Source organism: Pleurodeles waltl, chromosome 11 (genome assembly GCF_031143425.1).
Source record: "Pleurodeles waltl isolate 20211129_DDA chromosome 11, aPleWal1.hap1.20221129, whole genome shotgun sequence".
Taxonomy (NCBI): Eukaryota; Metazoa; Chordata; class Amphibia; order Caudata; family Salamandridae; genus Pleurodeles; species Pleurodeles waltl.
In genome coordinates this window covers 917,358,470-917,374,938 of record NC_090450.1, presented here as the reverse complement: position 1 = coordinate 917,374,938, position 16,469 = coordinate 917,358,470, and the positions used below count along the sequence as shown (strand labels likewise).

At 44.7% G+C, this 16,469-nt stretch overlaps 1 protein-coding gene across 2 annotated transcripts in view; it reads right to left on the bottom strand.

Moving 5' to 3' along the window:
* Window positions 1-16,469, bottom strand: part of PSMD9 (proteasome 26S subunit, non-ATPase 9) — an 83,462-nt gene that overhangs the window by 43,223 nt on the left and 23,770 nt on the right. The window contains exon 2 of one of the 2 annotated variants that reach the window (XM_069214919.1): window positions 3,019-3,121. In XM_069214919.1, coding sequence (XP_069071020.1) covers window positions 3,019-3,121 — 103 coding nt within the window. The remainder of the gene's footprint in view (window positions 1-3,018; window positions 3,122-16,469) is intronic. The other variant, XM_069214920.1, reaches the window with a different exon arrangement.

The following is a 16,469-nucleotide window of genomic DNA, read 5'->3' as shown; positions in this document are numbered from 1 at the left end:
TCAGAAATGCACAGGTTTGGTAGGTTTCCCTAGGTGCCGGCTGAGCTAGAGGCCAAAATCTACAGGTAGGCACTTCGCAAAAAACACCTCTGTTTTTTTCCAAAATTTAGGATGTGTCCACGTTGCGCTTTGGGGTGTCTCCTGTCGCCGGCGCTAGGCCTACCCACGCAAGTGAGGTATCATTTTTATCGGGAGACTTGGGGGAACGCTGGGTGGAAGGAAATTTGTAGCTCCTCTCAGATTCCAGAACTTTCTGCCACAGAAATGTGAGGAACATGTGTTTTTTTAGCCAAATTTTGAGGTTTGCAAAGGATTCTGGGTAACAGAACCTGGTCCGAGCCCCGCAAGTCACCCCTCCTTGGATTCCCCTAGGTCTCTAGTTTTCAGAAATGCACAGGTTTGGTAGGTTTCCCTAGGTGGCGGCTGAGCTAGAGGCCAAAATCTACAGGTAGGCACTTCGCAAAAAACACCTCTGTTTTTTTCCAAAATTTAGGATGTGTCCACGTTGCGCTTTGGGGTGTTTCCTGTCGCTGGCGCTAGGCCTACCCACGCAAGTGAGGTATCATTTTTATCGGGAGACTTGGGGGAACGCTGGGTGGAAGGAAATTTGTAGCTCCTCTCAGATTCCAGAACTTTCTGCCACAGAAATGTGAGGAACATGTGTTTTTTTAGCCAAATTTTGAGGTTTGCAAAGGATTCTGGGTAACAGAACCTGGTCCGAGCCCCGCAAGTCACCCCTCCCTGGATTCCCCTAGGTCTCTAGTTTTCAGAAATGCACAGGTTTGGTAGGTTTCCCTAGGTGCCGGCTGAGCTAGAGGCCAAAATCTACAGGTAGGCACTTCGCAAAAAACACCTCTGTTTTTTTCCAAAATTTAGGATGTGTCCACGTTGCGCTTTGGGGTGTTTCCTGTCGCCGGCGCTAGGCCTACCCACGCAAGTGAGGTATCATTTTTATCGGGAGACTTGGGGGAACGCTGGGTGGAAGGAAATTTGTAGCTCCTCTCAGATTCCAGAACTTTCTGCCACAGAAATGTGAGGAACATGTGTTTTTTTAGCCAAATTTTGAGGTTTGCAAAGGATTCTGGGTAACAGAACCTGGTCCGAGCCCCGCAAGTCACCCCTCCTTGGATTCCCCTAGGTCTCTAGTTTTCAGAAATGCACAGGTTTGGTAGGTTTCCCTAGGTGCCGGCTGAGCTAGAGGCCAAAATCTACAGGTAGGCACTTCGCAAAAAACACCTCTGTTTTTTTCCAAAATGTAGGATGTGTCCACGTTGCGCTTTGGGGAGTTTCCTGTCGCCGGCGCTAGGCCTACCCACGCAAGTGAGGTATCATTTTTATCGGGAGACTTGGGGGAACGCTGGGTGGAAGGAAATTTGTAGCTCCTCTCAGATTCCAGAACTTTCTGCCACAGAAATGTGAGGAACATGTGTTTTTAGCCAAATTTTGAGGTTTGCAAAGGATTCTGGGTAACAGAACCTGGTCCGAGCCCCGCAAGTCACCCCTCCTTGGATTCCCCTAGGTCTCTAGTTTTCAGAAATGCACAGGTTTGGTAGGTTTCCCTAGGTGCCGGCTGAGCTAGAGGCCAAAATCTACAGGTAGGCACTTCGCAAAAAACACCTCCGTTTTTTTCCAAAATTTAGGATGTGTCCACGTTGCGCTTTGGGGTGTTTCCTGTCGCCGGCGCTAGGCCTACCCACGCAAGTGAGGTATCATTTTTATCGGTAGACTTGGGGGAACATAGATTAGCAAAACAAGTGCTATTGCCCCTTGTCTTTCTCTACATTTTTTCCTTCCAAATATAGGAGAGTGTGTAAAAAAGACATCTATTGGAGAAATTCCCTATAATTCACATGCTTGTATGGTCACCCCGGAATTCAGAGATGTGCAAATAACCACTGCTCCTCAGCACCTTATCTTGTGCCCTTTTTGGAAATGCAAAGGTTTTCTTGATAGCAATTTTTTACTCTTTATATTTCAGCAAATGAATTGCTGTATACCCGGTATAGAATGAAAACGCACTGCAGGGTGCAGCTCATTTATTGGCTCTGGGTTCCTCGGGTTCTTGATGAACCTACAAGCCCTATATATCCCCGCAACCAGAGGAGTCCAGCAGACGTAACGGTATATTGCTTTCCATAATCTGACATTGCAGGGAAAAGTTACAGAGTAAAACGTAGAGAAAAATTGATGTTTTTTTCACCTCAATTTCAATATTTTTCTCTTTCAGCTGTTATTTTCTGTAGGAAAACCTTGTAGGATCTACACAAATGACCCCTTGCTGAATTCAGAGTTTTCTCTACTTTTCAGAAATGGTTAGGTTTCTGGGATCCAGCATTGGTTTCATGCCCCTTCCTGTCACTGACTGGAAGGAGGCTGAAAGCACAAAAAATTGCAAAAATGGGGTATGCCCCAGTAAAATGCCAAAATTGTGTTGAAAAATTGGGTTTTCTGATTCAAGTCTGCCTGTTCCTGAAAGCTAGGAAGCTGCTGAGTTTAGCACTACAAACCCTTTGTTGATGCCATTTTCAGGGGGAAATCCACAAGCCTTCTTCTGCAGCCACTTTTTCCATTTTTTTTAAAAAAAACGAAATTTTCACTGTATTTTGGCCAATTTCTTGGCCTCCTTCAAGGGAACCCACAAAGTCTGGGTACCTCTAGAATCCCTAGGATGTTGGAAAAAAAGGACGCAAATTTGGCTTTGTTAGCTTATGTGGACAAAAAGTTATGAGGGCCTAAGCGCGAACTGCCCCAAATAGGCAAAAAAAGGCCTGGCACAGGAGGGGGAAAAGGCCTGGCAGCGAAGTGGTTAAAAAAAATGTAATTTGAAAAAAAAATTATCTTAAAACCGTTACATACAACAAGATACTATTACAGTAATGCACAGCCAGCACCCAAGCTAAAAAACAAAAAAACAAACCATGTACACTTTTCTTTCAATGAGTTGATTCTGCACTAGCTGCACAATATTTATAATTGAGAAATAAAACATAACTTTAAGGATCCTGAAAGGTTGCTTACATGCAATGTTATGCCTTGCTGTTCGAACTTGATAAACGTCAATATCGGCTCTCGGGTACCCTTCATTGTCCACCAAAGGTCCAGTTAAACCAACAGATTTCTGCTGTGGTAAAGAAGTAAATGCATAGTTACTATAGGTTAGGCTACAACATGTTACTGTTTGCACATTTGTTCCTTCTCGTTTCAAAATGAAGAGCGTCAGCTCTCGGGCAACACAGCGTGGCTCCATATTTCACAAAAGTGCATTCTAGGCCAGTGGTTCCCAACCTTTTGACATCTGTGGATCTCCACTTTATCATTACTGGAACCCGGTGACCCCCACTGAATCAATACTGGAAGCCAGAGACCCAGGCCTAAACATTGTTGATGATTTGAACCGCAAAACAATACAAAACAATATACAAAAATACAGAAACAAATATTGCATCAAACACATACACAAATAATAACATATTTGATATAATTTGCAAGCCTATTAAAATTGAAATTTTTCTTATTTCATTTGACAGTTGAGCTTTTCTTAATTCAGTTGTAGCCACACATCGTCCATACTATATTCTGTTTGGTGCATGTGCCCCGCTCCCACAAATCGATCTGAGGATACTAATTTAATTTTCAGCCTCCAATTTCAAATTCCTTGGAATTAACAGTTTGTTTTAAAATGTTAAATTGTACATTTAACCACTTTATTTATATACACTTAATTAATCTGTTCATATCAGTACATTTTCTAAGCAGTCACAGACCACCTAAGAGGGCTTCGCAGACCCCCAGGGGTCCATGGACCACAAGTTGGGAAACACTGTTTTGGGATATTGTCTTACCTGGGTTAAAGGGCTAAGTCACAATATCCAACTAGCATTTCCAAGCATTCCGCACTATCGCCGAAGTTAGAATGACCCACTTTGTGGTGTGGTTTGATTATTCCAGATCACGCTAATGAACTCTAGTTAGATGCTGAAACAGTTTCCTGACATTGGTTAAACCTGTCATCTAATTAAAAAGATGATCTAAGCCACTAAGTCATCAGATCGGGTTCCAAACCATGGATGATTCGAGAATCTTCCTAACCCAGACAAATGTTTAGTGGATGTCTTTATAGGACAGCAGCATGCCAGGAACTCAGTAACAGTTTAGGACAGGTTCAGTGAGACCCTAGAGGTGGAGTGGAGGAACCTAGCCAGTGGCTGCTGAGGAGGATACCTCAGAGCCAACTCCAGTTTCTTTATGCCCACGCCCATAACAACTTCATTCAAAATCAACACATTCGTGTGGGAGTCATGGACGCAGTTTATTTAAAAATTAACATTTCAGGGTACGGGTAACCTGTCAAAGTTTAGTCATGGCGCTGACTATGATGAGGCAATAGTCTTTTAGATCAGTCTTGGGTGCGGGTCCCGGCTCCAGGCCCACCTCCACCTTCATCCCCACCCCCACTATGGTTAGGTATGACTGGTATCATGTTTGTTGTGTAGCTGGAAACCCGACAGGCCTAAGTTGAGAGTGCTGTTGTCTTGTGCAGAGGTCCCCAACTTTTGAAACTCATACATTCTCTCTGCCCATCACCTTCTTTATATCATTCTGTAGTGCCACCACCTTGTCTTGTGCAATTCTTGACATGCCTCTGATAAGAGTCCAGTTCTGTGCCTAGGAATTCTGATCTAGATGTCAGACCGATGGTCTTATCCTTTGCAACTGATTCCTAAGGATGCTCGGAGCTGGCTGAATTTACTTACCTGCCCTGTACCTTGGTCTGTCATGGGTCTCCTACAAACAAAAAGTCATATAACTACTATAGCTTACCACCCCCGGGGTGCTGTTTGTGGAGTTCCCATTTCAGGAATGTGCTGAAGCACTCAAAATACGCATAAAATATTACACAAGCATTTGTCAAAATGGTATTTATCTTCAAACTGGAAGCCTAACAGATGGGGAGCCTCAGTCTTAAATATGATAAAACAATTTATTTATGTGAGTAAAATTAGGTTATAATTCCAAAACGGTCATAAAATTACTAAAAAAAGAGGCAGAGATGGTGGCAAGGGCAGACGCATAAGTCAGAGCTCCGACTGAAGCCCCAATTAGCTTGTGAAAATCAGACACAAAATCGACTGATCTGGGACAAGCTAGAGACCAGCACCAGCTCAAAACTAGACACAACTAACAGGCTATCTGAAGACAGAACAACCGCCACGTGGCTAGGCCGGAGCTGGCCCGGGTGAGGAGACTCAAGGGTGACAGTCATAGGGGAGCGGGTGGCGGCCACTGAAGACTCGCTGTTTGCTGAGGAGGCATAATCGACTGGGGGGGGGGGCGAGATTAGGCCCGAAACAGAGAAGGTGAGCTGGGAGCGGGACTTTGATCTCGGGTGCGGGCGGTAGGCCGGCCACTGCCCGACTTGAGGCCACAACGGAGTTGTGGACTGTGCCGAGACCTAAAACCTGGAAGGCGCAGCACAGGAGGAGACCTGGTCACTCTAGAGTGAAGCCTCCTCTGTGGGGCTAGGTCACAACAGGCAGGGCCAGGTGTGACCAACAGTGGCCCATGTGGGGTCCCTTGGGGAGCATGGATGACAAAGGACTTACGGCTGCGGCCGTCCTGCCATGGTGCCGAACGAGCTAGGAGGTCACCAGGAGAGACTGGACACAAAGGAGGGGCCCTATCCACATACCACAGCAAGGCCAGTGGTGGTCTTCAGTGAGAGGGCAGGGGGCACGGGTTGGAGGGGCACAGGTTTGCAGTCTACGTGGCCCTTATGTCCTGATCTGGTAGCGAGGTGGAGGTCACAGGAAACCCTTGAGGACTCCCAGAGGTAAACAAACACCAGGCAGTGGTGCTGTCAGGCTGGGGAACACAGTGATGTGTTGGAACCCTCCCCCCCCAGGAGAGCAAAGAAACACCATGCAAAGTCTGCCAACCCTCCGCATTACAACCCGCACTGGAAGAAAAGGCTCCAGCCAGCAAGGGGGGGCAGGTGGTGGCTAGACAAGGATAGGCCCCTGGTGCACAAATATGGTGAGGAGGGCCCAGCCCTAATTCACCTAGGGCAGTGGTTCCCAAACTCTTGATCCACGGCTCCCTTGACATATTGGCCACTGGCTGCGGCTCCCCATTTTGTTACTTTTGTTTGGCACGTGGAAGATGTAAGCCCAGCCTCAGGAGTAATTCCATTTTTCTCTCTAAAATAATTGGGGTGAAGCAGTGTGTGTGTTCTTGCCCCCGTCTGTGTATTCTTGCCCCCTGTCTGTGTGTCCGTGTCTACTGTCTGTGTGTTCCTGTCTACTGTCTGTGTTCCTGTTTACTGTGTCCTGATGCCTCCTGTCTGTGTGTTCTTGCATCATCTGTGCCCTTATGTGTGTGTTCTTGTCCCACTCTGTGTGTTCTTGTCTACTGTCTGTTTGTCATTGCCTCTTGTCTGTGTGTCCTTGACTCCTGTCTGTTTATTCATGCCTTCTAACTGTGTTCTTGCCTCGTGATGTGTCCTCGTGCCTCCTCTGTCCTTATGCCTCCTGTCTGCCGCCTTTTGTCTATGCCCTCACGCCTATTGTGTGTGCTGGCATGACTCCTGTCTCAGCCTCAGGTGTGGACAATCCCGCCCCATGTCACTGCGGACACACCTGGTCTATTCTGTCTATGAACCTTCTATCTGCTCTCCCCTATGTAAGCAGACTGGGTGTGTTACTTCCAGTGACCAGATAAGAGAACAGACGAGTAGCCTGCCACTCCACTTGTAAGGAGCAGGACAGTTTCAAGCATGCATTTCCAAAATGCATGTGCAGTGCTGCAGGTGCACACAAACTGTCTTTCTGTCTTTAAAAAGTGCACATCTTCGTTGTGATTTAAGTTGCAAAATATTCCAGTTTGTGCCTGCAACAGCCCAGGTCCAAGGACCTCTGATAGACCCCAGCAGTATCAGTTGCATTAGCACTAGTAGCCTGTAAGTGTTTTTATCCCTTCTAAAGCCTTAAACCTACAGGTATATCTCTAAGCTTGGATGTGACGCAGTTGTGCTGTCCAACTAAGTTGTAATTATGCTGTCGACCTAGGAAAAATGAAATGCTGAGTTTTCCCTAGTGGTTTCATTTCAACAACCTATACACAGATGCACGCAGTGGGTTTAAACCCGCTGGCCAGTAGCTGTTTTGTTTGCTCCGTGATCCCAGAAATTTCCTGCATGAGATGGAGACATGCACATTGCTTCAGGAGTCTGCCATTCGCTTCTTAGTTCTGTCCTTGCTCCTTGGTACCACGCTGCCTCGCTCACAAGGTGTATTTTGGGGAGCAAATATCTGTTTTGCCATATTTCTGCAGGCCGGTTTGGTTCTGGCATTGACAGAAAACTGTTTCTTTGAAGCTTCATGCTGAACAGGCCTTCAGAACTCCTCATCTGAGGAACATAGTGCATTCATAACTGAAGCCCATTAGAACGCTGGTCGCAGAAGATAGTAGCAAAACCTAAAGGGGAAGAACTGTTAAAAAGATTAACAGATAAGCTAAACTTTAACTCAGGTAGCGTTCTTAGAGCATGGACTGACTAAATCATAGGTAGAGCATCTGTACAAACACCCCATTAACTGGAGGTCAAGTAGAAGTGCTAGGAAAAAATAGCAGACGGTAAATAAAGCCTTCCACCCAGTGTTGATTCTTAATTTCAGTGATTGCATCTGTTTGTTTTATAGTTCACCACGCCTAATGTAGAAGCACGCCTCTCCTGCAGGACTGTTGCATTTTTACCGATTTCTTGCCTGGAAACGTTTGTTTTAAGTCATCTACTTTGGGTCCTGCTTTTTTTCTGTAAACCAAAAGGGGCATTTTATAACCAAAGGAACACGTGTGTTTTAGGAGCTTTTGCATTTTAAGTACCCTTATTTTGGCCCTGCTTGAGAAGAGTTGAAACTTATGATGTTCTGTTGAATATAACATTAGGCCGTTGTAAGAGTGTGCGAAATAACATATTCACTCACCTGGCCAGAGCATTTATAATGCATAACGAAGTGGTTCCAAACTCTCTCCTTGGGGCACGGCACCCCTGGCTAGTTTTGATGGCGCACAGGGGTGCTGTGGCGCACAGTTTGGGAACCGCTGACCTAGGGTAATGTAACCGGGGGCCCTCAGACGCAGAGAGACAATAAACCAAAGGGGGACAAGCAGGGACAACTGCTGCATAAATACTAATTTGGGTCAAAAGAGGACCTCCCACCCTCAAAGAGACCGCAGAGAAGAGGGGTCCACCAGACCGGGGGCAAAGGGAGTCAGCCGCGAGGGTAGGGGCAGCCCAAACCCGCATCCACCAGACCCTAGCTTCAGCAACACAGACAGAAATCCAAAGAGGAGAAGGGGTCAGGACGCACCACAGAAGACAGACAGTCCCAGAAGGAACAGCCTTGATCCCACACACCCCATGGCCAGTGGGTGGGTAAGGCTCCCTCCCTGATTCCTGGCCTAGCTGACGGTATACCTGCTGCACCATTCTGAGAAGTGACAGAACACCAACCCCTGGGCCTGAATTTGGTGAGGGACTCTATACTCACTGGAAGCCATCTGCCCTCTCCACCATTCAATTAGCGACTGAGCCATAATGACAAGGGGGAAAAGATCAACTGACACCCCGACCTGGAAAACTGGATAAATATGTGAAAGTGGTCGCACCCTCTCTAGAAGACATCAGGCAGCCACCTCTGCAGATGGTGTCCGGTAATGTGACACTATTGCAGGCCATACAATCCTTTCAAGTAGCCCTGGAGGGTGGGGGGGCTGGGTGAGGTTAAGTCTGAAGTCCCCCTCCTCAGACAGGACTTGAGAAACGTGGCGGAGAGGGTCACGACAGCAGAGATGCGCATCTCGGAACTCAAAGACATGGGCCAATGTCCCTCAGGAAAGAAATGGCAGAGATGCACAAGGTCTACGGAGATGTAGTCTGGAGACTGGAAGACGGGCTCGGAAAAATAACCTACAATTCATGAGTTTTTCAGAAGGCATAGAAGGACCGAAAATGCAGCACTTCCTAGCAGACTGGCTAAGGCAAACATTCCCAAAAGACAGATTCTCACCCTGCTATATCATCGAGCAAGCCCACAGATGTGACACTGCGGAAAGCAGGGGCATCACACTTGCGGGCCGCAGTCAGATTGGCGGTCCATGTCTCAGGTGGCCGTATCTGCCGCGGGCCACTTTTCGGGCCACAGCATGATCTGGAAGTCTTCCTTTGGGCTCCAGTTCATGCTGCGCCCGCTCTTTGCCCTCATAGTTTTGCTCACTTGTTTTCTTTTTTTTTCCTTCCTCGGCCATATCTTCTTCCCAGGAGTATGTGTTCCCTTCACTGCATGCCTTGCTCACTACTTTTATACTATGGCTATTTTCCCATTCACATTAATGTGGTCTTTCCCAATCCAGGATGGTGGGGGTCTTCAATACTTCCTTCATGTCACTTCCTGTTTGTCAGTATATAAGCACAGGTGTTTTTCTGTTCCTTGTATTGCAAACACTTACGTCCTGGTGGTGCTCCTCCCTCCTGTATCCTGTGATTTAGGAAATCTCCTGTTTTTTTCTTGACCGCAGTTTTGTTGTTCCAGACTTGTGCTTCTATTTTTTCTTTTACATCTTTTTCAGGAGTTCCTTTGATATGGGTTTCCCCCCAAGATTAGTTTTTTTCCTCAGACTCCTTCTGGAGGTTATGGCCTGCTTGGTGTTATACTATCAGTAGCACCATGGCTACTGAAAAAGGTCACCCTTACCTTGGCCAATCCAAAACAAGCAAGAAACTAGGTGGAGCCCCGAGACTGGCAGATTACAGCGGTAAGAAGCGTTCAGATTGTGACAGAGCACTGAGTAGCAAGCCGCTACTGGGGGCCCCACCACGACCAGTTATAGCAAGATTCTTTCATTACCAAGACAGTGACTTTATTCTTGCAGAAGCCCAGAAAATGAAAAAGGTCTGGCACGACAACCCCCTAATACAAACACCCATGAAGTCCAGCACCAAAGGCGCACCTTCGAAGCTGTCAAGGCGAAACTGCGAGCCCTCTAGCTGCAACATATACTGCTATTGCCAGCCAAATGAAAGGTTCTGAATCAAGGCAAGGGACACTTTTTCCAAACGCTAGTGGAAGCTTGGGAGCGGTTGGAGAAAAGGCCACGTCAGCTTCACTGGGGGAAAAGAGAAGAGAGAACACAATCCTGCTGGAAGCTGTCCCACCTGGAAGAGAAACAAAGGTCCAAGATAAAGGATGGCATCTCCACAGTACCGAAAGGAAGTAAGGGGAAGCACCTGACCCGATATACAGGGGGACATACCCCATCTATATTGGAGTCACAGGGGGACCCACCCATCAGCACCAGATGCAATTAATTTGCAATGAACGTGCCTAAGGGAGGGAGGAGGAGGAGGAGGAGGATTGCATGCTTGGTGGAGTCCTAGGGGTAGACCAGAGTGGTCTATACATAGATGAGGGGAATGGCTACTTCGTATCTGGTGCCTCCCGCTCTAAGGTTCGTACCATGTAGTTTCCAACCCTATCCCTCTCAGGAAATGAAATCCAAGTTAAAGGAATCATCAATTAACAAATTACTAACTAGATTTCACAAGATGCCCCAGTTTAGTTGAGGTCAAAGGAGAACAATCACCAATTCATATTGTGATTAGAATATTGTTAGTTTACTTGGCAGAGGCTTGCTGTGCAGATGAATTGCATGATTTAGTTAACACTAGATGTTGCAGCTGAAACCCAAGAGGAAGATTCAGTGTTTAAAATAAAATCACAAGAGTTCAGTTTTCCCCCAATTCTTATAGAAGATGACCTGCCTCTTGATTTATGACACACAGTGAAAGGAGAGGTGTGGGATTTTACAGGTAAAGAAATAGGATTGATAAATAGTATAGAATACTGGTCAAACCAACGTTTTATCCCAGAACTCATCAATACAAACTTTTGCAAGAAGAGGGAATGAAGTTGGTCATAGAAAAGTTGATACAGCAGGGTATTTGATGACAGGTGCTCGGTAGTCCTTGCAACACATCTGTGATGGACATTAAAAAAACCAAGAGGAAAGGGGAGGGTAGTTCAAGACTCTAGAAAGATGACCAAAATTGTAGCCTCATGCTGTCCAATGGTACCTAATACTGTTGTAATATTGTTCCAAATTACTGGGTATACAGAATGGTACTTCGATTGCTGTACACGAGGATAGCCAATACCTTGTTGCATTTTGGTTCCTTGATGAAATCCCTCAATCTTTAGCCAGATTGCTAACAAAAAAAAAAAAAAAATTGCAAGTTTGCTGTGGACCTGTAACTTGGAGCTAGTTCACTACATGAATGACCTTGTAGTGGCAAAGGCATTTTGGATACAACAGCACTCTTGAACCATCTCGCTGGCAATCGTCACAAGGTCTAACCTACAAAGATGCAGTATTGTATAAAGAAGTAAAGTTATTTATCCTGCCTATCATATTGAGAAAGTGTTCACAGGATGAAATTCTGCATATGCATTCTCCAACTGCCCAGAGAGAAGTGAGGATGTTTTGAAATTGTTGACTACTAACATCAGAGAAGCTCAAATTTTTCCCTGACTGAATCCTTAACTGAGGTTTACTCGCACTGGCAGACAATCTATTGTCATTTGATGATAAATGCATGAAAGTCTTACAAAAGCTCAGAAAAAAATCTTTGTAGCACACCAGACCTTGGAATGCGGGATTAGGAAAAATAATTCTACTTGCTTTAATAATGAAAAAGAAGGGTGTGCCTCATCTGTGCTCGTCCAAAAGAATGGTGATGTAAATAGGCCTGCCTTTTACTTCTATTACAATAGATCCAGCAGCCTTAGCTCTTTCTAGATGCTGGAATGTGGTTACAGCGGTTTACCAACTGAACAGAGGGAAGAAATTGTTATGGGTCACACACTCATTGTATTAGTCCCTCATTCAATTAACATGTTGCTGGCTCATACTCAAACTCAGCATCTGACTAACAGCCACCTTACAAGATAAGAACAAACAATATTTGCAACTGAAATTATTTCAGTTAAAAGGGTCCAATCACTTGAATACTGGTGCAGATTCTAAACTGTTATGTTATATGGCATGTTAGGTAGATTTGAAAAGCACCCTATCACCTGGGAGGGTATCCTAGCACCGAGCCAAACCTACAACCTGGTAGGACTACTTGAAAAGCCTGGTCTTTAGCTTCTTGTGGAATTCTTGGAGTAAGGAGGAGGGTTTTCTGTGTAGTGGCAGGTTGTTCCACACTCTTGGAGCAATGTAAGGCTCGACCGTCGGATCTGGTTTTCGGTATGCACGGGATGTGTGCAAGTAGAAGTCTGGATGAGCGAAAGTGTCTGGAAGGTTGGTGAAAGCAGAAGAGATTCTGGGCCAGTGTTATGAGGTGCCTTGAAAGTGCAGATGAAGAGTGAGATGTGCTTGTCTGTGTATGGGAGCAAGTGGAGCTTCTTCATATGTGGTGTGATGCAAGTGCGGTATGGGAGTTTGAGAGATTCTGCCCACCGATTTCTGAACGGTCTGCAGCCTTCTGGTGAGTTTTTTTGTTGAGGGTGTTACCGTAGTCCAGCTTACAAGTGACCAGGGTGTAAATGACAATTTTCTGGGTGCTGAGTGGGGACCATGTGAAAATCTTCCTCAGCATCTTAAGGATATAGAAGCATGAAGCAGTGATGGCGTTGACTTGGGCAGTCATGTTGAGTTTGCGGTCGATGATTATCACCAGGTTCTTCAAGTGGGTGGTGACTGTCAGTACTAGCTCTGTTGGCCACCAAGTGGAGTCCTAGTGTGAAGTGCTCCTGCTGAAAAATCACAATTTTGGTCTGGTCAGTGTTCAGATTTAGACAGTTAGTCTTCATCTAGTGGGAGATTTCAGTCATACGGGCATTGGACCTGATCAGGCTCTAGGCATCTTGTTTGAGAGGGATAGAATTAGCTGTGTGTTACTGGAATGGGTCGAGGATGTTGATGTTGTAAGAGCAGATACTGCTGGCTAGAGAGATCATGTATGTGCTAAAGAAGGTCAGGGTCAAGGATGATCCTTGCGGAACTCCACAGGTGAGGTTGGTTGGGTCCACGGTGTTTGGTGCATGGCTGACTGACTGGGTCCTTCCAGTCAGGTAGGAGGAGATCCATTGGAATGTGTGTTCTTGTATTACAATGTTGTGTAGGCATTGGATGAGGATGGGGTGGGAGACTGTCAAATGCTGTGGAGAGGTCCATGAGGGTGAGGGCCACCATGTCTCCTTTGTCCAGAGTATCCTGGATGTCATCTGTGGCAGCAATGAGGGCAGTTTCTGAGCTCTAGTTGGGCCTGAAACCAGACTGAGCGGTGTTAAGGAGTTAGTGGTTGTTGCAGTATTAGGTGAGTCATGGGTTGATAGTTTTCTCCAAGACCTTGGCCGGGAATGGTAGCAAGCAGATCTGTCTGTAGTTGGTGAGCATTGAAGGATCAGCAGAGGGCTCTTCAGCAATGGGAGGCAAGTTGCAGGTTTCCAAGCGTCTGGGAAGTTTAGGGAAGAGGTGGAGGCATTCAGAATGGGTGTTGAATTTGGCACTGATGGGTTGCAGTTCTCTGAAGCAGGTGAGTTGAAGACAGGGGTTCGATGGAACCTGAGTGGATGGACTTCATGGTGGCAATAGTTTCTTCTGGGTTAATGATAAGCCATGTGGTTAGAAATAGATATCATTGATGATAAAGATATCAATCCTAATGAAGAACCTGATCATGACTGTAACAAAGTAGTGTAGCAAACCAAGGCAAAAGCCAAATATCAGAGATGCTCACCTTGAAAAGGCTAATCTGACATTTTCTTTGTGGATGGTTCTTGCCTGTAGTAATTTCAGCACAATGTTGTGGAGCTAACTGCCCTGACAAGAGCTTGTTGTATAGCCAATGAATTGAGTGAGACAAATGACAAAAGAGAGCCAATATGGATTTGGAGTGGTACATGAGTTTGGACACTTGTGGTTACAAAGGGGCTTCATGACAACTTCTTGTACTCCCAATATGAATGGTTTATGCATTCTAAACTTACTTTAAGCAACAACAGTCTAGAGAAATATCAGTCGAAAAATGCATCACCAATATGCTTGGTGATGACATGAATACCATGGGTATTAACTACAAAAATCAAGTTATGAAATATTGTGCTTTGAAAATGCAATTGTTAAGTCAAATAAGCAAGAACAAGTACAAGTACAAGTAATGTGAAACTGATGATGCAAATAATTCTAATTGTTTTATGTTGAGTCCAATACAGGCAACCTTGAGAGAACTCCAAGAATTGCAAGAGGAAGTACCAGAGGATGAAAAGAAAAGTAGGGAACAATAAGGCTGCAAGAGGGATTATAATGATATATGGGTCACTTCAGAATACCAATATGTTCGCCCTGACTCCATGCTTCAGGATATGGGCTGAGCCATGTGGGTAGACAGTATGATCAGGATAAGTAAAAGGTACTGGTATAACACAACGTTCAGAAGTGAAGGGGAAGACTTATGCCAGAGATGCACTACTTGCCAGAACATTAACCAGGGTAATCATACATTAGTCACCATGAGTCACATAGGTAAATCTGAAAGCCCATGTAATAGACTGCAGGCGGATTACATAGAGATGTCTGTTTATAATGAGCTAAAATATATTGTTGTGGTTGCTTGTTTTCTAAATGAATGGAGGTTTATCTGATCAGGAGCATCAGGCGTTGTTGTGAAGATGAATGGCACAAATTTGAAATGGCTTGAATGGCCTCTTGTTTTCATGAACCTCAGGAGTACCCAAACAAAAGGTCTTGTCTTTATCCTCATGATGTTCTCATGGGTACAGCAATGTGCATCACATATGTTCCTCCAGCAGCACGTGTATAAATAACTGATGATGTCAAATTGATTTACTGTAAAGGCCTGGCTGATGTGAAGAACTCTGTCTCTCATCAGGCGAATTTGGCAATGGCATCAATAAAAGCACTGCAATCAGGGGACTAGGTGCTGATCAAGAAGCATGTCTGCAAATGTTGCCTTGAGTCAACGTGGAAAGGGCCTCTTCAAGTTGTGCTTGTGACTAACACTGCTGTGAAATGCGCTCGAATCCCATAGTAGATCCATACAGCTCACATGAAGAAAGTGAAGAATGCAGATGAAAAAGTGGTGACAACAACCAATGATTCACAATGTCAAGCTCAAGTTTGCTGCATGAATCCAGAGGGGGGAGAAGAAGAACTTGGTGAAGGTACAAGTAGTCAGTTTGAAAAGCAGCAGATTGAAAAATCAATAAGAAACAGTGTTGCAAAGTCATGAGCAACAAGAAGAGACAGACTGTTCCAGTTCATGAAAAGGTAAAGCTAAAAATCAGAGTCTTAGGAATCCTCAAGGAAAAGAGGTTCACAGTGAGTCAAGCTCCTGATCCAAACACAAATACTTCAGCAAATGGAGAAGACTTTCAGCAGCAGTTGCAAGTGAAGATACAAAAGTTGAAAAAGGTCCATTGAGGAGGCAAGTGGCCTGAGAGAAGTAACAAGAGGCTGGACTGGAATACTAAAAGACCTGAGTAAATATAACAAGAATTAGAGACCATTGAGAATGATTTGGAGAGTAGTGATAGTGAATCATCTAAGGCTAAAAGACCAATGAGAAAGGTTGCCAAACAAAAAGTATAAGTCATCCCAGTGAACCTATCTCACAACAGTGTCAGAAGATGAAAAAAAAGTCATATGTGGAAATCTACCGTCTAACAAACTATTGCCAATTCATCTTTCTAATAAATAATCACCTGCGACTTTTGTTAAATCCCGTTGAGTTGTTTAAACAGATTTTTTAACTTTGCAATAAAAATTTAATTAGCCTAATGCTATGCCTACTTTCTCTGGCTGAAGGTGTCTCTCCTTGAACCAAATACAATACATAACAAAGTGGAGCATATGATATTAACATGCAGGGCCAGATTACTGAGTAGTTGTGAAGGCAACATGTAAGCTAATTTATTAAACAAATCTGTTAAGATTATGGGTATAGGGAATTGTTTTGCCTGTATTTTTTGTCTTTCCTCTGCAAGAGAACGCTCTACATACCTCAAGTTGCCGTGGACTTGCAGTTTGCTGTGTAATGTTTTTATTAGTATATTCCATAAGCAAGACTTTTTGTCGCTGTACCTTTCAGATTTCAACATTTTGTTGGAAGAAGTTCCTGTTTCCGAAAACTGATAGCGGAGTTACCTATTCTAAGTATTTGAAAGGAATTGCACAACCTAATTTAAAAGTTAAGAAAAGTTAAGAAAATCATAACCAATCATACATGTAGTTTGAGGGAAAGGGAGAGTGAGTTTATTAAGGACAGCAAGAATTGTAAAAGATTGGAGAGATGCAAGTGAAATTAAGGATCAAATTGAGGCACAGGAGAATTTTTAGAATACTAATGTGCATCCAAGGTTGAGAATGGATCATTAAAGAAAGAGTGT